General features: G+C 39.9%; 1 protein-coding gene across 6 annotated transcripts; it reads left to right on the plus strand.

Moving 5' to 3' along the window:
* The first annotated feature begins 62 nt into the window (after nucleotides 1-62).
* PRR14L (proline rich 14 like) lies at nucleotides 63-20,757 on the plus strand. 6 transcript variants are annotated; one of them, XM_074844711.1, is made up of 11 exons: nucleotides 66-82; nucleotides 1,283-1,446; nucleotides 1,555-2,058; nucleotides 3,561-3,642; nucleotides 4,854-4,919; nucleotides 5,784-10,605; nucleotides 13,874-13,942; nucleotides 14,699-14,867; nucleotides 15,134-15,240; nucleotides 16,256-16,327; nucleotides 17,023-20,757. In XM_074844711.1, the coding sequence occupies exons 2-11, from the start codon at nucleotides 1,414-1,416 to the stop codon at nucleotides 17,297-17,299; spliced, it is 6,201 nt and encodes a 2,066-aa protein (XP_074700812.1). In that variant the 5' UTR covers nucleotides 66-82; nucleotides 1,283-1,413; the 3' UTR covers nucleotides 17,300-20,757. The 6 variants fall into 6 exon arrangements, with proteins under 6 accessions (XP_074700814.1, XP_074700812.1, XP_074700810.1 ...); XM_074844709.1 differs by lacking the exon at nucleotides 66-82 and adding an exon at nucleotides 102-170; XM_074844714.1 differs by lacking the exon at nucleotides 66-82 and adding an exon at nucleotides 102-170 and having other exon boundaries at nucleotides 7,161-10,605.
* The last annotated feature ends 196 nt before the right edge of the window (nucleotides 20,758-20,953 follow it).

Raw genomic sequence — 20,953 nt, forward strand, 5'->3', positions numbered from 1 at the left:
CCGGTGCGTCACGGCGGGCGGAGCCATAACAACGGCCGGCGGGGCTGGGCGGGCGGGCAGCGGGCCCGGATGAGGAAGTGATGTGAGTGGGGAGGGAGAGGGTGGGCGGCGCGGCGGGGCACGGCACGGCGGTGCGGGAAGCAGCGGGGCCGGCGGCCGCTGCCGCTGAGGTAACGGGAGTAGACTGCGGGGCTCTGTGGGGCGCGGACCGCTACTGCTGTTGGGCTGCGGAGCGGGGGGTCTCCGGCGCGGGGGGTCTCCGGCGCGGGCCCGCCTCTTCCGCCCGCCGCCGGTTGGGAGTGGGCAGCGGCCCCCGAGGCGGGGCGGGGGGCGAGGGGCTGCCAGCGGTGTCCGCCCTGCCCGGGCGCGGTGGGGGCTCTGCGGCGCCGAGCCCGCTCCCTGCCCACCCCGGGGGAGGCACCGGCGGTTGCATAATTACCGAGAGCGGCGGCCTCCTCCGGTGTGCTGCCTCGGGGCGGGTGCTGACCACCGGGGCCGGGCCGAGCGGATCTCGCTGTGCAGGGTCGAAGCGGGGGCTGGTGCCCGCGAAGGAGGAGAGGGCTCCGGGGCTGCGCCTGCCCGCGCGGCGGCGACGCTCCGAACAAAGGCGCGGCCCCGGCCCTGCCCGCAGCCGCCGCTCCCGCAGCGCAGGGCCCCGCGCCGAAGCTGCAGTCAGTCGGTGTCGCGGGGAGGGTGGTCGCCTCCTAAAGACAAGGGTCCTCGCGTATCCCCGTGAGGCTGGCGCAAGTGAAGCCCGTTGTCCCCACAGGCTGGGTGCGCTTAGGGAGCGGGGGGATCAGCGCTCGACGAATAAGCCCGTGTTCCTGTAAACCGAGTAGCTGGTGCTCTGTAAAAACCCAGCTTAGCCCCTTCCTGTTGGTGCGGGCGCCTTCAGGAGCGGGTAGACTGCAGCGTTTTCGTCACAGAGCTTGTGTCCGAGCAGTCGAAACCACCCTGCCCCGCGGGCCCCCGCTGCCCCAGCAGGGACCCGGGCCCGCCCGTCTGGGCTGAAGAGGATCCCGGCACCGGGGCTGTGCGGAAAAGCAGCGCTGGCACAAGGCATCCTGCGTACACGCCTGTCGGGTGCTTGTATGAGAGAAGCTGCAGGCACAGTGTATGATGGATGATGTCTTAGCGTGCCTTTGAGGCAGAAAACATGAAGAAAAGTTGGGGTTTTTTTCCAAATATTAGAAACTTAAGCAAATCACAGGAAAATAAATGATGCCTTAGGTTTAGATAAGGAGTAGATGTCTGATACAAGCCCCAGCGACTTGCTTTATAGTCTCTTTTCAGGTTTTCCAGAAGATGAGGTTATATCTCCAGGAAGACGTTTGAATGTGAAAGTGAGGTTTAGGAATATATTTGTCCATACTCTCAGCTCTTGTTAATGAAGCATTTGCTTAGATACTCAAAATGTTTCTCGGCTCCTTTCTTAAAAAAATTTTTGTAAGTATCTTTCTTAAACATATGCTTGAATCTTGAAGAATGAAGCTTTTCCTTTTAATCTGGAGATTACTTCTATTTACGTTGATCTAACATTGCTTTTATTTTTAGGGTAAATTGTGGCAAGCTCAGGACAACCAATCTCTAACTGCCCTGATGCTATCATCTGGGGTGGAATCTCTCCTTAATTCTTCTGTGTCTGCTGTAACAGAGGAATTGGACACTGGACTGCCAGAGAGCATCTCTGATGAACTTATGGCTGTATCGGAGCCTAACGTGGGATTAGATGCAAAATCCAACGTATCAACATTAGCACACAGTGACAGTCTGTCAGCTGAGCATCATAGGACTTCTGGAGTAGAAAACTTTTGCCAGAAGACAGAGGATTTGGGTGATATGCTCCAGGTGATTTCTCATTGGCCAGCGGAATCCCTCACTGAAGAATTACTAAAGGCTGGAGACCTTGAAGAAAATGAAAAAAACAGAAAAATAGACTTTAGGAAACTAGACTGGTCTAGTGATGGATACTGGAAAGAAGATGAAGAGGCACAAGATGCTGAGGAGTATCATGCTGAATGCTGTGCTTTAGCTCCTGGGGAAAGTTGGTCAAAACACGTAAGCAAATGCAAAAATTCATCCCTGCATGATACTTTAAATTTAGGGATAGAGTGACTAGGCAGAGGACTTTGTCCGTGTGCTTTCCTGTTTCTTATTTGTGTCTTCTGGCATGTGTGTCATTATTTGGATTATCATGGGTCCAGTGAAAAATTAGACTATACTTCAGTAGACCAGCAGTATTTTAAAATATTGAACTTTTAGCTTTCTTACTGTTGGAATGGTGTAAGGCAGGTATGTTACAGAACAAAGAACAAAACTGACTAAAAAGGAGAAGAAAACCAAAAAGTTCCATGCCCACTATCCATGTTTTGTGGGTACAGCATATTCTACCGGTACTGTCATCCCCAGTCAAGGTACTAACCACTAAATAATAGTTATTTCAGTCTGGTAATAGTATTATAATGCTACAGGGGACTCCAGTTTAGTATTTCAGTTTTTAATCTAAAAATAAAGGTTATTCTTCATTTTTAGAATTATTGTTTGTAATTAGAGAGGAAATCACTGTTTCTTCTTTCAAAACAAGAGACTTGCATGGTCATGGCTTTTTTTTTTCCTCCCCTCTAGAAAACACTGATGATAAAAATGTTATTTCTAGGCAAAGGCTGCTGAAAAATGTGCAAAAGAATATTCTTTAAAAACTGAAGAATCTCAAAACTATTTAAAAACTGAGATTTTTGGTGACTTTCTTGATCAGTTTTCTTTAGTTTGTAAATAGTTTTCACCCACACCAAAAGAACATAGGGGAGAAAAAAAGCATCTTGACTGAACACATATCAGCCAGGAAATATCAGGATTGGGTGCGTGTTTTACACTAATGACTGGATGTGGCATAATACTAAAATACTTCCTGATTTTTAACTCTGGATTTTTGTATCTGATTAATTTGAAAGTTTGTGAAAATTAAATTTTCCACAGTCATACAGTTTTCCAAGATGAATTTTCACCTATTTCAAAATACAGGTAGTTTGGTTGTGGGGTCTTGTTTTGGTTTGGCTTGGGGTTTTTTTTGCAAGTAGGTCTAAGTCGTCTGTTGCTGGGTTTGTGTTTTAGCGCCAAGGGAAGGAGTGGTAGAAGGCAAGTTCTAATAAAGATCAGAAAATGTATGCATCTTATCAGAGGTATACAGTAATGGCTTGGGGGTGTGAGGTAGACTTGGAGGCTAGCTTATCAACTCTGGTTCAAATTTGCGACAATTTGCATTTTCAGCCACTTACATTTTAGCTGTTTGCATCGCAAGACTTTGTTGCTGCTAAATACAAATCTTGATGCATCATTGTTTAATGGTGAGGTGGTAGTGATTGGTGGGATCGGAAGGGAATGACAAGTGCTCGTGTGAACCGCTTGCAATGCAAGGCTGCTTCTCCAAGGGCTGATATCTTCTGAGGTTTCTTGGTGGTTTTCTTACTTAGAACTGACCTAGCTGAGCACGTACAGTCCCTGAAACACAAAATATTTCAGAAAACAGACCAATTTCCACTGATACTTCTGTCTTGTTTCAGGAGGACCCTTGCTTAAACCAGCATGAGGTGAAGTCTTTGAGACCCTGTCGCACTGAAATAGCGGGATCTCTGAAGAACACAGGTGCATATTTTAGTTGTACATCCCTGCGTACCCCCTGCTTCTCTTACAGGTTACCTTTTGTTGGTTTAAAATTGAGTGATTGTGGAATAGCTTATTTATTTTGCTTTACAGTAGAAACTATTACCCTGCGTAGCTGGAAAAATATGAAGACTTAATCCTCTGCTTTTTCCTGACAGCATGTGTACTTTCCTGAAGACCTTTTATGTACAAGACATGTTTTAGTTATTTAATTCAAATACTTATTTACCCTAAAGCAGAAGGTGTTGTTGATAGCAGATGTTTTGCATTTCCTTTTGTTTCAAAGCTGAATTATATGAGAGCAGTGAAAAAGTAGGACTCATTAATTTCCTAATGTTTTAAAAAATAAAAGTGCAGAATCCAAAGGAAGAGACAACAAAATTAATTCTTAATTTTATTATGATCCGTAACCTTCTAGCTCCAAATACTTTGGTCACTTTGCCTGCGTCTAGTAATTATTTTCTTTCTCCGTCCATGCTCTCATGACCAAAACTTGCTCATAGTTGAGGAATGCCATCTAGTCTTTGTCCTTAGTAGAAAATATAAAAAAGGTCTGCAGAAGTCTGAATGAGTATGTTCCTTGTAAAGTTTTGAATAAGAAGATATTCTACAGTAACGGTATTTTTTTTAATTAGCACCTTCTTTGTGATTTTACAAAAAAAGCTTATTAATAATCATAATTGCTTGGACAGAATGAGATATGCGTTGCCTCCCTGTGGATGACTTGCTGACAAAAATGCCTTCAAGGAAGAAGAAATGGAAATGGCTGCTCAATGCACAGCCATATTTCTAGGACAGAGCAGATAAAGTACCCAGCTATGTTGAGCTTTTATGGTACAAATAAGCATTATGGTGTTAGCCATGACTTCGTAAGCATTGAGTCGTAGGACCTGCATTGCATCTAGCTCGGTATTAGAGGAATCTGAAAAATACAGGTCTTTAGATGCCTGCTGCTCATGGGGAATGTCTGTATTGAAAAGGATTGCATTTGTTAATATAGGTTTGTGGGGGGGTAGTTTTTTTCTTCTAAAGGCTTGTAGTAGAATTTGTTGGCATCAATTCTCACTTTTAAAAATATTTTGGTAACCAACACTATACGCAATATTGCATACAATACTAAAAGAAACTTAATAAGCTGAATGCCTTCTAAATTTAGTATATGGTTCTGACTTGCTTTATTTTTTCTTATGCAGAAGAAAACCAAGCAAATGTTCAGGTGACAGCTGAAACTCTGCCAAAGCTCACTGAAGAAGTACAAGGTATGAAGGCTGATGGGACTAGGATATTTAGTAAAGGAGGATACAGGAATGCCAGAGTGAGTAAAGGTCTTCCACCTGAGAGCACTGAGTGCCCAGACGTAGACACAGTCATGGCCAGAGCTGGGGTTTCAGAAACCAGCGTGTTAGATTTTTTAGAGCCTTTAAAAGTCATGGAGGTTGAATCAGCCACAGAGCATCCACAAGAAACAAATGAATATAATGACTCGAAAGCCCATACTGCCATGCCGTTGAGAACAGGGGGTAATGTTGTATCTATGTTGGAGACTAGAGATGAAAAGTTACCCAGACGAAATCCTGTTAATGAATTCAGTACATCACTTGCTAATTGCCAGACTTATCAGCAGGATGAAGAAAACAATGCTCATGACTTTGGTAGTGGTCCTGTACCTAAACATAATGAACCTCGTAGGTTGTCATCAGCAGAAAGCTGTAGAACACTCTCCACAAAAAGTTCTGAAGTTTTATATTCGGTTCTGAAAAGCAACTGTTATTTGGACTTTAGAAATATGCCACTAGAAAACAATAGTACTGCAGTCCTTGAAATTATCAATGAAACCCCCAAAATTGAAAGTCAGACTCATTATGATTGTGGAACTGAGTTTGTAGAAAATCGAACCTCCACATCTGTACCAGTACAGCAGATCTCAGTGGTAAGGAGCAAAGGATTACCTAGTGTTAAAACTGATCATAGGGAAGTAAGTGGTAGTATAGGTAAATCATACAGCTCTGAACTTGAAGAGGCTGCTGAAGTTCGGAGAAAAATTGCTGTGGGAGATAACGTTGAAGTTCATAACTGGCCTGAAGCTCAAGAGGGTGCTAATTCTGAGCATTGTCATTCTTCAGTTTTTAGTTCTGTTGCTTCATCTCCTGAGGAGTTCTCAAAAGAAAAACTTAAAATGATCCCATCAGAAGGTGATAAGTTGAAAAAAGACCTGTGGCAATCCTCTGTCAGTGATCTATGCAAGGATGATATAAAAGAAAATAGTCTATTGATGGAAATGAGCACCATCGCTTCCCATGAAATTGGACAGACAGACAGACTCTTTTATAAGACCTCCAGTAAAATTTCTCCTCCCAGTAGCAACACCTATCTGGATCTTAGTACCAACCTAGAAAAAGACTCGTCTGAGACACAACTGCTTGAAAAGGAGTCTGAGAGTAATACAACACCAGAAGAGTTGGCTGACAGTTTTGTTGAGGCTACAGAAGCTAACAGTAATGACAGTTTGTCCACTGGCAAAGAAACTAATTTGATTTATACACTAAATGTAACTCTACCTCCTGTTGCACAAAAATCAAGAGAATCTCATCATAATGAATGTCTTCCTTGTACTGCCAATAAAATTTCAAGCAGGAACGAGGCTCAGGATAATCTGTCTGGAAAAGAATCAATTGGTGCTTCTGGAACAACGGGGGAACAAGTTGCTGAAATTGTACTTCATGAAGACAAATTCAAGTCTTCGGTAAGTTCCAGGACTTTTGATAACCTTAATCTGACAAGCAAAATTTCCCAAAAGAACATGAAGTCTTTAACAGGAAATATAGAGAGTATGGTCACTGGTTTAGAAAATGAACACAAAGACACAAAGAATTGTAATAATTGGAGTATAAAAGACCAGTGTACGGTTGCCAGTACTTCCTGTATTTTATCAGGGAGCACTTGTGTAGATGATGTTCTCCCAAACAGTTATTCTTTTAATGCTGAGGTTGATAAGAAGATTGAAGAAAATGTTAATTTGGAAGGAGAAGCTTCAGCTGGCTATAACAGTAAAAAGGCAACAATCTTTCCAGAAGCACACTTCCCTTTAGCATGTGGATGTCTTCTTCATGAAGATGACTGGGGCAACAGAGGTGTAGATCTGCATGGGATAAATGACATTTCCACAGCAAAAAACATGTTTTGCTCAGCTTATACTGCAGAGAAGTCTATTGCTACCCTGGTGAGAGATGAGATTTCAAATAAGAATATGGAGGTTGTGAAACAATTTGATCTCTGTAAAGTAACAGATGGCAGTGAAATTGTTTGTGACAGAGATGAGGCAAAAGAACAAATCGGCATGTGTGCTCTCCAGACAGAGGAACTTGATAAAATAAGAACTGTGGATTCTTCAAAGGCTTTGGAAGGCAATCAGAGAAATAAGACTAGTGAACAGCTATTAGCCAGCTACTTGAACAAAAAAACCTGTGTTCATAATTTTGGATTTTGCAACTCTCCATTAGGCCCAAAGAAGAGAGAACTAGGCACATCTGAGAAGAAAGAAGTGTCCTCACTTGCAGCTGATCCCTCCAAGTGTAGTGCTTCAATCTGTGATACATGTCCGTTACTCAACAACATGAATATTCAAACACGACATGCTAGCCAAACAGAAAAGACCATTCATCCAATGGAAAATCAGTGTCTTGCATGTCTGAGCGAGTTTGATGGCCCAGATCCAAGCAACAAGCAACATTTAGAAAGTTTAAACAACCAACCAAATGCTGGCTTACAAACTATGGCTACTTCTGCAGAAGAAACCAAAATATCAGTTGGCTCTAGTCAAAGTGAAGAGACACTGTTAAAAACAGGTGACGACCTGCCTGCATTAGCTCATAAATATGCAAGAGAAGACAGTGTTCAAGGAATTCTAAAAGAGAATGTAGTGGATTTGGACTCTTTAAATGGTGTGAGAAATGAAGACTGTTCAAGATACGTGGGCTTCATCAGTGATCTAATTGAAGAGAAGACAATCAGACTAAAAGAACACAAGAACAGATGTGAAAGAGAAGATAAAGGAACTCCTGAAGAAAGCTTTTCTGATAGCAAATCACACTGCTCGCAGCATGCTTGCTTTATCAAATGTGCAAAAGAGAAAGCAGAGCTAGTGTTTGCAGGAAACAAAATGCAGCAATCTTTGCCAAAGATGAAGTTGTTGATGGAGGATCAGGAAAATACAGCTAGTGCCCAATTTTTGCCCTTCTCATCAATTCATGGGAGTCTGTCATATAAGCCAGAAAATACCAATGTGCTTTCAGAGACAGAAAACAAAAAAAGTCTGAGAATAAAATCTATCTTCAATAACTCTTGTCTGCAGTTAATATATGAGCCTGGTAAAGAAACTGATGCTCAAAAGGGTATTGGTCCATCCCATTTCGGCAAGTTTGATATCCAAGAATCTTTTGATGAGACTCGGGTGGATTCAGAAACATCATCAGCTCTGAACTTGGGAATCTCTCTGCCTGAGAGAGAAAAGCTGTGTATGTCATCTGAGAATACACAAATAGAAAATTGTGATTTGTCTTCAACTGAAGTTTTTAGCAAAGTGACAAAACCTCTTTCTGTAACCATGTCTGTTAAGAGAAGAGCCAGCGATGCTGAGGTTCTATCTTCAGAGAAGGAAACATCAACTGGCTTTCTGAATGGTGCAAAAAGCTCAAGCGTTCGTGCACACAGCGAAGAACGTCTGAGAGATGAGGGGCATAGCATGCTAACTGTGAAGGACGTGGATGTGACCTCACCAAAAAGTTCTCACTGTGGAGAGAAGTTTAAGAATGCATGTGTAGAAGAGAAGATGGGAAGAGAAGTAGCCCCTAGAAGAAAGTTGCCCATAGATTCTTTCCTTGATGGAGAAGATTGTCTATGGGCCTCGTTAGAAGATTCGAAAGAATCTGGTAGCAAAAGAGTCCCTCTCAGTACTGAAAATAATGGAAATGTTTTGGAAGAAATCCCAAAATCTAACCTAAATAATCTTTTAAAAGAAAGAAAAAAATATATAAAGCTCACAAACTTAGCAGCTACCAGTCTACTTTCAGAAACTCTGCATGATTGTCAAGCTGAAGCTGCATCTGATGCAGAAACTTCACCAGAATTGCAGTATAATACCACACCCACATCTGATCCACGTGTGAATATACTATCAAACAGCTGCAAAGATTCGTCCCCAAACTGCATGGTTTGCAGTGAAGTATGTGTGCCTTACAAATTAAATGCACAGAGCAAAGATAAGGAGATTACAGAAGGCCAGGACACTATACCAACTCATTCAGTTTGCAAGGAAAATGAGAGACTTGATCAAATAGAGAAACGTCAGGTACTTAAACGAAAGAACAAGTATGAGAAGATGGAAGTACATCTGTCAGACAAGGCACAAGAACAGAAGTCAGAATATCAAGAGAAAGAAAAAATCACACTGCAACTAAGTATGTTGCACAGTTCTGAACTCTTACGCAGCTCTTCAGATGAGTTGGTGACATCAAGAAATACGAGGATTGAAGGTCTTTCAGAGGAGATTTTTGCTGTCAGAAGCAGTGAAAATAAACTATGTAGCACTTTACAAGAAGTCAAAAGGCCAAAGATTACCACAGATATTATTAATTCACAGTTTTTGAAGACTCAGGATTCAGAAATGGAAAACCTGAACCTTAATTTAGGATATGATGGAATCCCTGGTGCCTTTGGAATTATAAATAAACTAAGAGGACCTCTTCCATTAAAAAGACAGCCTGGAAGGGCGTGCAAAAAAGTTCCCACATCATATCAGCTAAAAACAGTAAGAAAAGGCAAAAAAATTAGAAGTTCACCTTTTTTTGAGATTGTCCCAGAAATATTGCCTAAGCAGGAAAACACACTTCTCAAATCTCTGTACTTTGCATGTAAACCACCAACAATGGAAACGGAAACAGCCATGAGATTTGTGCATATGCCAAGGCAGAGGGCCAAGAGGTGCAGTTTGTTGAACAGCTTGAAACTTAGAAAACGTACCAAAGAACCGGCATTGTTGAGCAAGCTGTCTGCAATGGCTAGCAAACTCCTGGCACCTGCCAAAAGCATCCATAACTTAGAACCTCTGCCATATTCTTCTGAAATTCTTCCAGTGGGTGAGAGGTATAGCCAACGTAGATCTAAAAATCTATTGGAAGCCTTTTCTTGCATTAACAGAAACTTACACTCACGCTGGGCTGACAGTTGGTGCACCAAGATGTTCAGCTTTCAGCCTTTGGCACTTTATTCTGTAGAATCTACCAAAATACTTTTTTCAGACTTGAGCCACAAGCCTCCAACCTCTTTCTTGGATACCCCAGTTTTCCCAATTTCTTTTCACATAAAATTGGACTCCAGTCCTGTGTCAGACCTCACAGGGATTACATCCCAGCACTCTGTACATCACAGACCGGGTGCTTGGGAAGAAATGCCAGCACCGCCTTCAGAGTGGACTTTCTCTTTTCTGCTGTCTCAGAGCTGTTCAGGTACAACAGCTTTTAAGGAAGATTCCAGTCTAAGGGGTGAGCTGCATTCCTCTCTCTCTGTAACAACCCCAAGGACTGTTGCCCTTCATCCTGACCGCAGAAGAAATGCTGCAGCTGAAAGGAGAGGAGGTTGCTCCATGCTTGGCCTTCATACAGTGTTAGCACTTTCTTCCCCTGGATGTTACAGGATTTGGACAAGAAGAAGGAACTTAACCAGTCATATTCCTACCATCCAGAGACTATTTATATCACAATTCGCACAGGGTTTGAAAGGGGCAAGGTATCCAACTTGTGTATCGGATGGCCTCGTCTCTTCATTGCCATACTCACTGGGCAGGGTACTATCCATATGGAGTCAGCATGGTCCTGCCTGTCCCTCCGAAATCACTCCTCTCCATTCCAATCACTGCAAGTGGCAGCCAAGTGTGGGCATCGAGAACAGGTAAAACCCATCAACTTATTTCTGAGATTAAATATGTATAGGGTATGTACTTGCTCCTTTTCGGGAGGGAGAGGGTAATTGCAGCTTGCATTGGAGGGTCAGTTTCCCCTGTTCCAAATCTACACATTCTGCTCCAAAAATGGCTCAATATGAAGTATTCTTCCCTACGGAACAGTCTGTTAGCTGGATTTAAATATATTTGCGTTCACTTCCTTATTACTATCCTGTTTTGGCAGAATGGCTAACTCTATTTTCTTCTCCCTTGCAAAATATACACACCATGCATCAGAATATATAATGCAGAAAGGTGAGCTACTTCGTTAGGTCTATTCAGAGTGACTACAGAACAACTGGATTTCTGAGGTAGGAAAGTTTTTTTCAGAGGTCTGAGCCACAGGTGCCGCTTGGAACCACTGTAAAATGCTCAATATCAGATTAGGAAGAATCCTAAGGGGCGGGGGTTGGCATTCAGTTAAATTTTTAAGTGTGTTCGATGACTGTTCTGTGCTAATTGAAACCTCTTTATGTATGCTATGCCTTTTGATAGTATGTGCCCAATGTATTGTTGGCACAAGCAAGTGTAGCTCCAGTTCAGGTTGGTAATGAATTTGTGTGTGTCATTCTCAATATGAGTGGGAAGAGGACTGCAATCTACTCTGCATATTTAATTTAACTTTGCTATTGCCATTTGAGATCTTTTTACTAAGAAACAGAATGAGATGAGAGGTTCCTAGCTCTGTTACAGGATTTCTGCATGCTCTTTTGCAAAGACTTTGCCCTTTAAGCCTCAGTGCCATGGAGCAGTTAAGCCCGATTTTATAGTCTTGAGATTCCTGGACAGAGTTAAAGGCTCACGAGCACTGTAGAAAAGTCCATTTGATTAATTCTTTAATAAGGCAGTCTCTAGAGACCTGTTAAATTTGGCTTATCTCACATCATAGCTTGACGTATGTATAACCAAAAACCTTGCCAGATAACTAATGCTGCATTTTGCTTTGTATAAATGGATAACGTATCTAAAAGTTTATCACTTGTTAGTATAAATTCTAATGTCTACCAAAAGTGTGAGTCTACTCCATTCTGGGAATTGTCTGCGCTAAGAGAATGAAGTTGCCTAGAGACAACTTTGCAGCACGTTCTATTGGACCTGCGTTCTTTTTCATTCCATGTAAATCAATACATCAGGATGAATTTTCTGGTGTACAGATTAGTACTCTGGAAGTAATACCAGTAAACTACAGTTTGAGCACTAAACTTAAAAAAAAAAAAAAAAAAGACATTCTTTAAAAACAAAATGAACACCTTTTTAAAACTTCTGTGTATGAGGTGAATTTATTATTTTGTATTGTTGAGTATATTTTATCCTTGGACTGGGAGATCAGGGCTGACTTATGCTCTCATGTTTTCTCCCATACTCTACTCCTAGGCAGCTTGTTACAACATACCCAGTTAGCTAAAGTATAAAAGGATTTAATTCCTTGATGTAAAGGGTCATTTGAAAACTGAATGTATTGCTATGAATTATCTTTATCACAGAGGGAGAGAAGCCAGATCAAACATTATCACTTCAAGTGAAAAATAACCCAAAGTTAAAATAGTCTAAAACTCTGTTTTTTCTCTGAAATACCTTAAGTGCATGAGGCAGTCTTAATTCTTCTGCCCCACTCAGACTTTCTGTAGAGTGAAGCTACTGTAGCATGCTGTGAGTTGAAAAGAATGTTTGTAGGAGTTTAAAGAAGTGCAGCAAATAACTTCTATTCATAAAACGGTTAAGCAAAAATGAATATGAAATATTTTAAATATTTAACACCATTTTAGATGCCATTTTGCTGAAGATTGACAGCCTGTTCTTATCCACTAATAATTCTTTTTTTAAAGGTATTAACAGGAACAGTGACAAAAGGATAATTCAATAAACCTTTCTTAAATTTATGTGTACTCAAAAAAAGAAAAAATCTCTGAAATAAACATTTGGTATATAAATACAAGAATACAAGATGTATGTTTGGTGCAGTATGACAAATCTTTGCCTGTTTTAAGATGGTTAAAAATCAGAAAAATTAAAAAGTGGCTCCAAGTTCTCTGCAGGCCATTTTCTTCTGGAAGAGATTTGTCCTCTTTCAGTTATTTAATTCATAGTTAGGGTTTTCAATAACCAGGAAAACAAGGAACTAGGATAGTTCTCCTCCTCTGTCACTTCCACTGCCAGTAATAAAGCATTCTTTAAGTGAAATCTTTTTTTCTAATTAAAGCTCATTTGGATTCATAATTTCCAAAGTGGGTTTTTTCTCTCCCTGTAATTTATTACTATTGCATAAAACAGTCAGCTCTGCCTCTAGCATGGAGGACTCTGATGCACTATGGGTACAGGTTCCAGTAGTGTTGGGACAGTGAGTGGAACATTGAAACAAAATGTTTTAGTTCTGTTCTTAAATGACAAAGACAAGAAATGGGTCTTTCTGACTTCCTTATATTTGGACTTCCCTGTGCTGCCAGCGTGGTTGGTTTTCATTTATTTTGTAGCATTCCAGTCTGGCTGTAACTGCTTTAGAACAGTGAAGTACATTTAGCTGTTAGTTTGGGAGAACAGCAAGTACAAGATTTGCTGTTTAATATAATAAAAGCTGTCCCAACTGATTTTTTTTTTCCTACTATTAATAGCGTGGGCACAAAGCTAAAGATTAATATGAAAGGACTTAGAGCTGCTGTGCTGACTTTTATGCCATAGAATGATGGTAATTACTAGCCCTTATGGAAAGGCCATTGGTTATTCTAATTGATTCAGAATATTCAAGTAAGATTGTGGCAATTAGAGACAACAGGGAGTTAATCTTACGAAAATCCTTCCTTGTTACTGTTGCCACTATGCACTTCTTTATTTAGTAGCCAAATCCTTCAAGGGTTTTGGTTACTTTCATTTTAAAAACTGGAGTTTTTGAATGAGGAATATAGGCTTTTGTAGAAATAATTACTACTTTCAGACTAATACTGTCTCCATCTCTTTCTTTACTTTTATTTCCTTTTCTCATCACTACCATTTTTAAGTGAAAGTAGGACTATTTCCCTAACAATCTGTCAGTGAAATTTAGTGGAATAAATGGCAGATGTGGCTTGCTCTTGTATCGTTTTAGTCTTTCATTCTCATTTCTGATATTAGCATTTTTTGTCTTACAGTCCAGTTTATACTAATAACTTTTCCCTCATCTTTTTTATAGTGTAGACTTAATTTCTGTCTTTTTTTTTTTTTTCCATTCTTCTTTTGAACCAGCAATGGCATGTTACCGCACTTACCTGTACAGTGTTTGGAAGCACTACAGACTGCAGGTCATGAGATATGGTGAGTCTCTTGGACTTTGATATTTATTCTGAGTAGTGGGATCATAAGCTTTGCTTATGTCATTTTGGCTTTCAGCAGTTCACTCCAAGAATAGCTTTCTGATAAAAGTGTTAGTGAAGTAAACTGGCTGGATCACATAACAGAGAAGTGGAGGACCATTAATGCAAACACCGTGTAGATCATTGCACAGAGTAATTCTGTTACTTTCAATCACGTTTTGCCACTTACGAAATCAAAATGTGAAGCTATAGAAGCTTGTTTTCTTACTTGGATGTATGTTCCTTCTGTCTGAGTGACTGGACATTAGGTGCTGAAACGTCCTTCTATTCTTTTTCAGTGTTGGGGTAGCAGTTATAAAAGCTATGTTTTAAATTTATCTGTAAACAAAAAGTATTAAATTAATAGTTGTGTGAAATAAATTTGCTGGCAGAAAAGGAGGATTAATCATTTTCTATCAGTAGATACTAAATAGAGCTGTAAACTGTTTAACTATGCGAAAAGGAAAAGAGTGAGTTTAAAATTACATGTTTAAATACACTGGCAGTTCGGTTGGTTTCAGTATCAATGTGAGCTGCAGCAGTTTTTGACTGTATGTATGTGCCAGAGAAAGCATTCACTTATTTGGGCAATTTCTGTGAACTGCATTGGTTTTTTGTGCCATATTGTGATTTAGGAACGTCACCTGAGAGCATGGAATGCTGTTGCAGCATAAATTGGGTGTTAGTCTACATGCGTTCCCTTCTTCTTCTGTTACAGTCTGGCAACTTCATTCCCTCTTCCGTTACCAAAGTCTTGCTCGCTTCCAGAATCATTGCCATCTCCCCCCAGGCTTTCAGCATCTGAGCTCCAGGTCCATGCCCTTGATGAAGCTGATGCTTCTGTTCCAGCCTGTCTTGGATCCCGAGATGACACAGAACTGAAAAAAGTGAGTTCATTTTAGATTTTAGATATCTCACACTCTTGGTTCCCCAGAAGTTGAAGCTGCTGCTGTTGAATATTACCTAGTTACTGTTAAAGACAGAGAGAATACAGGCTGCTAGTCCTAGTCTGTGCTGCTGCTTTCTTTTATTCAAGCAGAAAAAAGGTGGCAAAAGAGGAATATTTATTGATAATGTATACTCAACATAAAAGTGAATTCTGTTGAGTAGTGTGGTCATTATTTCCTTCATTTTAATTTTTTTCTTTCTTCAGACTGAGCCGGAAAAGAGGCCAAAGAAGGTCTCGCAGATCCGAATCAGGAAAACTGTTCCTAAGCCAGACCCTAACCTTACTCCAATGGGACTACCCAAACCAAAAAGGTGAGCAGTATCTTTTACGTGGACTCATACTAGCTTCTGTTGCTTACGTTCCCTGCAGAATAATGTAATTGCTACAATAAATGCTTTTCTTACCACCACTGTTTTATACACTCCCAGTTGAGTGATGTCTGATTCTTCCTTTATAAGAAAAGACTGACACAGATGTATCAGCTGTAGAAAAGACTGAAGAAAGAAACTGATCTTTAAACATAACTTTTTTTCAAGTGAGAAGGGATAAACAAAGGACTATGGGATATGAACTACTGCCTGTTTTTCAGCAAAATGTGGAAGACTAAGTTGCAATGGAATGATTTTTCTAAAGAAGAAAGAAGTTTGTATTGATAAACATACATTGAAAATAAGTCATTCTGTAATGCACAGTGAGATGAAGTGATCTATTAGGAAGTTCTGCTGATGCAGATTATGTTGGAGTTCTTAACAGTCCCTTCTTTGTTCGGTGTATATGATCTTAGGGAAACATTAGTTCAGTGTAAATGTGGGTAATCACAGTGCCAGATATTGATAAAGCTTTTCCAATTAGTCATCTAGTATTTTGTTCACTTCTGTCTTAAACAGAAGTGCCAGCTTTGACAAAGGAATGCATTTCTTCAGAGGTCAACTTGCTAATTGTCAATAGCTAACTTTTAAAATCAGTCTCAAGAGATGAAATGTTAATCTGCTAAACCATCAGTCTTGTCCTACCTTCCACAAAAAAGTGACCTGGGAAGGGATTTCCCTTCTTTATCAGTATTTCAAAACATCATAGAATGCTAGAAGGAGCATTGACCTCTGCAGAAATGGCAAGTCTTGACCCAGACCTTATAAAAACACTCTGTGAAATTAGATACTTAACAACTTCATTTTTCATTCCTCCCTATCCCCCATAAGTTAAGGCATAATTAGTTAGCATTTAGGCATAGAACACAAACCATATTTATTTCTTGTAAATCTGCTTGTGAAGAGACGTAGTTTTGAAATTCTTCTTTCTTGATTGATTTGTTCATTACTTTTTCAGGCTTAAGAAGAAAGAATTTAGTTTAGAAGAAATTTACACAAACAAGAACTATAAGTCCCCTCCTCCAGCCAGGTTGGTTCTGCTTCCTAATGAAAACTAAGATAAATGTAAACTACTTAGGCAGAGAGAGAGAGAGGAGGTTAAAGGTGTCTGAAAGTTAAGAGGAAGATAGATTTTTAAAATTGCTCTAGTTTAAAGTGGTATAAAAAGTTAATTCAAAAATAGTATCTTTTACTCCTTGGATGGGAAGCAGTGAAATGGAATATGAACTAAGAATTTGCAGCTGTTTAAGTATGGATTTGTGGTTTTTTTTTTTTTCATCTACTCATTCATTCCAGCCTCTATCCAAGTACAGTACTCTTTCAAAATTCAAAGGCAACTAAATATTCTTTAAAATACTAAGAATAACTGCCTGTCATCAAGTATAGCATGATTATCAAGACTGCTACATCTTTTTAATGTTCAAATTTATTTGTTCTATAAAATCAAGATTCTGTAAATGTGCTCTTGAACTGAAACACAGATAGAAAAAGATCCAACCCAACTGTCTATGCATCAATAACAAATTATTTAGGTAACAGTAACATGCAGTTGTAGGAGGTGTAAGCTGTAGATAAGTATACGTTACAAGAGCTGTGGAGGGACTTTAAGAGTGTAAAACTTGGAATTGTGTTTACTCAGGTTATGAAATCCACCAGTCTCCCTGTCCTTGTAAGGTGGTAACTGCTTCTTGAGTATTCATGAGTTCCATCCTTTGCTTTTACCAGGAGCTTGGAAACAATCTTTGAAGAGCCCAAGGAGAAAAATGGACGCTTGATCTCTGTCAGCCAGCAGAAGAGAAAGCGGATTCTAGAGTTTCAGGACTTTACTCTTCCCCGGAAAAGGAAGACACGAAGCAAAATCAAAGCAGTGGGTAGTTTCACCCGAGCAAAAAAAGCTGCACTACAGAGTGCAGAGTTAGATGCTCTTCTGAGTCAGAAGCTAATGGACCTTGAAGCCTTTTTTGCAAAGGAGGCTGAGCAGGAGCAGGCCTCTAGCATCTGAGGGAGCTAATGAGCTGAAAATGGTCCAGTCAGCTCTTTCAGTATTTTAGTCCCATTGGGAGAAATCTACTGACTTCTCATACATTGTTCTACCACTCTGTTCTTATATCTGATGATCAGTTTTTGGCTGTGGTCCTCTTTAAGGTGCTATTTTAATTTTTTTTTTTTTCTTAAAAGCTGTTGGAGGGATTCTTTTAGGTCCTTGTTTGAGTGTAACAGCCACATACAATTTACCATTCCTTCCACAACCTCTGGAAATTACTGCTAATGTTTAATTATGTTTAAACACCTTTTGGAGGTAGAGTAGGAGTGTGAAGGAGGAAGTAGTGCACCTTCAGTGATGCTAGAACTCTGTACTCAAGATCATTTGCACATTTGAGTCTACTGTTGTTACTGTAATGGCTATTTTGAACAACCTGACAGAAGAGATACAGTGTTCGATCAAGGTGAATTCTAGCAAACACATTCTTGATATACCACTAATTTTTTAACAATTAGAAGTAGCTGCCTGGGTTTGCTTTCAATTGTTTCTTCCTTCTGTTTACTTAGAAGGTTCCTTCTGAGTTTCTGTGCCCTTCCTGGCTTCAGGCAGCAGAAGCCCCACATAACTAGACTTTAAATAACTTGCACTTTGTATATGTTTCTTTATTTGCTGCATGAGGACCCCTTTTAACATGATTGAGCTCAAAACCAGGTAATATTTTAAGAAAAAGTTGTGCCCAGTACTAATTTTTCCCAAATAGTAGAGTTATTATCTACTTGGCTGATGCCAACCTCTTTTCCAGAGGAAAAGGCAGTTAGCCCATGAGGATGTTAAGCCGCAGGATACGTAAGTAGAGGGGTTTTTTTTAACTAAGCTGAGCTGCTGCATGCAGGAACACCAGCAAAATCTTTGAGACTCATTTTTAAGTGATTTTTAATTCCATTAAAAATACTGTTTGATTTTAATGCCAACAAGAAAATAGGGGTTTTTTGCATCTTGAGGGTTTTTTTACCATTTTAAATTTACAATTCGTGTAGCTCATAATTAGATGTTCTCTGTACAGCACTGTTGTACATGATAGCTAGTGTTGTACAAAGAGCCTCCTAGCATGTCGAAATTTTTTTTTTTCGTTGTGTAAGGTCATTTGTAATTATCTGATGCAGCACTGGGCAATTTCTCAGCTATACCTTTTGAAGGAAGAGAGCTCCCTTCTGGGATAACTTCTGTTAAACTTACTTGAAGCATAATTCAAAATGAATGCTAGCTGCAGTTCAGGTAATTTCTGTCCTTTAGTGCCTATAGAAGTTATTCAGGCAAAGCTATCACTGCTGGGATGCTCAAATTTAATTAGTCTGTTCTTTCTTTCACATGAAACTTGCACTTTCTTATTTCCCTACCCATATAATAGAGTTTCTATTTACCTTCAAAATGAGCAAATATCTGGGGGTGGGTATTTTTAGTAAAGTCCCAATAAATGCAGGACTGAAAATACCATCATTTGTTGCTCTGCCACTTCTGTTACTGACCGAACAGAAGACTAAAAATTAACAAGCAATCTGTTGAATCCCAGAGCTTTGAAAGTAGAGAAATGGAAGAGGATTATTACACTGTGTGTGCCTGAGTTGTAAAAGAAATGTAGTCTGGGCTTGTTTTGCTCCCAGCTTATGTGCTGGAATTCCTAGAAGTTTACATTCCTGTTTTGGAGGCTAATTAATTCTCTTTAATCAGGAAGACTGAAGAAAAGTGAGGAGTGCACACTTAAAGTTAGTGGTGTTTGAGTTTTGAGGGTAAAATAACAAGGCAGGCAAACTTTGAACATACCAGCATACTATTTCAGCAGCAAGGTCTGGTTAACCTATTTGGGCTGCTGCAGAACATTTTAACTGATCCTCTTTATTTTTATAAAAAGAAATCCCTAAACAATAAAGGTTGACTGCCTTTTAAAAAATGTTTGAAACTTCCCCTATACTGGTTTATTAGCATAATTGACTGGTTGGAGTGAGATATATATATTTTTACAGTTTTATGCTATAGGATGGGATTATTACACAGCATTCTTTCACCTTCTATTAATATGGGAGGCTTCTAGTGCTGTGACACAATTGAGCTGTAACCTTACGGGGCTCTTAACGAAACAAGGATATGGGTGGTGAGGGAGGAAACTTGGGTCCAGGCAAAGTTCAGACCTCTAATGTGCTTCAAAACATGGAATGTGTTGGGTTTTTCCTTTGGGTTGTGGAGCTTTTTCTGCTTTATTTGTTTTTGTCTGCTTCCCTGCTCTGTCTTGTTTCTGATTGCTAAGAAATGTTATTTCAAAGCATTTTTTAACAGCTACAGCAGAGAGAGCAGAGCAAAGAAAACACTCCATTCTCTTTTGTTTACAATAATTGGAGGAGTTACAAAATGGTGTTGCAGTTGCCTAGCTTGTCCCACACCTTAGTTGGTGGAAACCCAAATATACAGCATTATTCTGTTTTGGTTTAGTCTTTGTATGATGATAGAGATGTTAGCTAATTAACAAAGCATCTCTTTTCCCCCTCCAGCATACAGATGTCAGTCATGCTTGTGCACTTTTTCTGTTTTCCTTTCCCACCTCTGTTCCTGTTTACAGCACTCGTGGAACAGCCTTGTTCCTTGTGGCTGCTGCTTGTACACTGGGAGTGATGACTGTGCAAAAGCTATGTATTTGCCCCTCTGAGCTGCTTCTGTCTCAGATAATTGAAAGAAAAAAGTATAGAGGATGCATATTTTTAGGTCTTGCATACATTCCTAGCTGAAGGATATGTACACTTGCCTTTTTATAAAGTGAATCCACGCCAGTGAGGATTTTTTTTTTGGTATCATCATGGAAAGACATTGTACATACTGCTCACAGAATGATGACTACAGCAGCTTGAGAAGAATTGCAAAGCTTTTGCCATGTACTGTCTCTTAGTCACAAGTTTTACAGAGCCAGGCAGCTCTTTGCTAAACTTGCTGATTATGGGAGGTAGAAAGATCACTTTCTTAAAAAAAAAAAAAAAAGCCAAACAACAAAAAAAAAAAAAACAAACCAAAACAACTAAACCAACAACAAACTTATTTTAATCATACTATGACTGGAGCAGCTAAGGGCTAAGGCTATTTAATGTATGTTACAGCATTTGCCTGGCTGGCCTTGTGGCTGCATACACTTGAGTTCTGATGCTTGCTGGATATTAGTTTCTGCAAGCAGTTCTCATTCATTGTATTTGGTTTGAGGTGGGCCTTTGTATTATGTTCCAGGTGCTCTTCTAGAATATGGATGGTAACTGTGGATTAAAAGTCTATATGATGATATAATGTTAACAGATAGAGGATTTGTACACTTGTGCCATTAGCCTCCATCGTGCTCGTGGCATTTTGTTTCTGTTCAATATTGTGTGAATCTAAACTTTTACTGTTTCTTTTGTGTGTGTTTTTAATTTATGGAAATAAATTTTTCTGAGAACCTTTCAGTTTTTTAAGGCCTTCTTTAGGCTTGTATCAGTAAATATGCATGATACATCTGTCTTGCATATGTGGGGGGAAGAGGTCAAATCTCCAAAGAGATTAACACCATTAAGTAACTGGGTGGGCTGTTGATGGGCAGGGAGCAGCAATTCCAGTGTTCATTCATCCGTAGCCATACTTTAACAGAAACAGACCTGAGGG

Source organism: Strix aluco, chromosome 18, assembly GCF_031877795.1.
Source record: "Strix aluco isolate bStrAlu1 chromosome 18, bStrAlu1.hap1, whole genome shotgun sequence".
Lineage (NCBI taxonomy): Eukaryota > Metazoa > Chordata > Aves > Strigiformes > Strigidae > Strix > Strix aluco.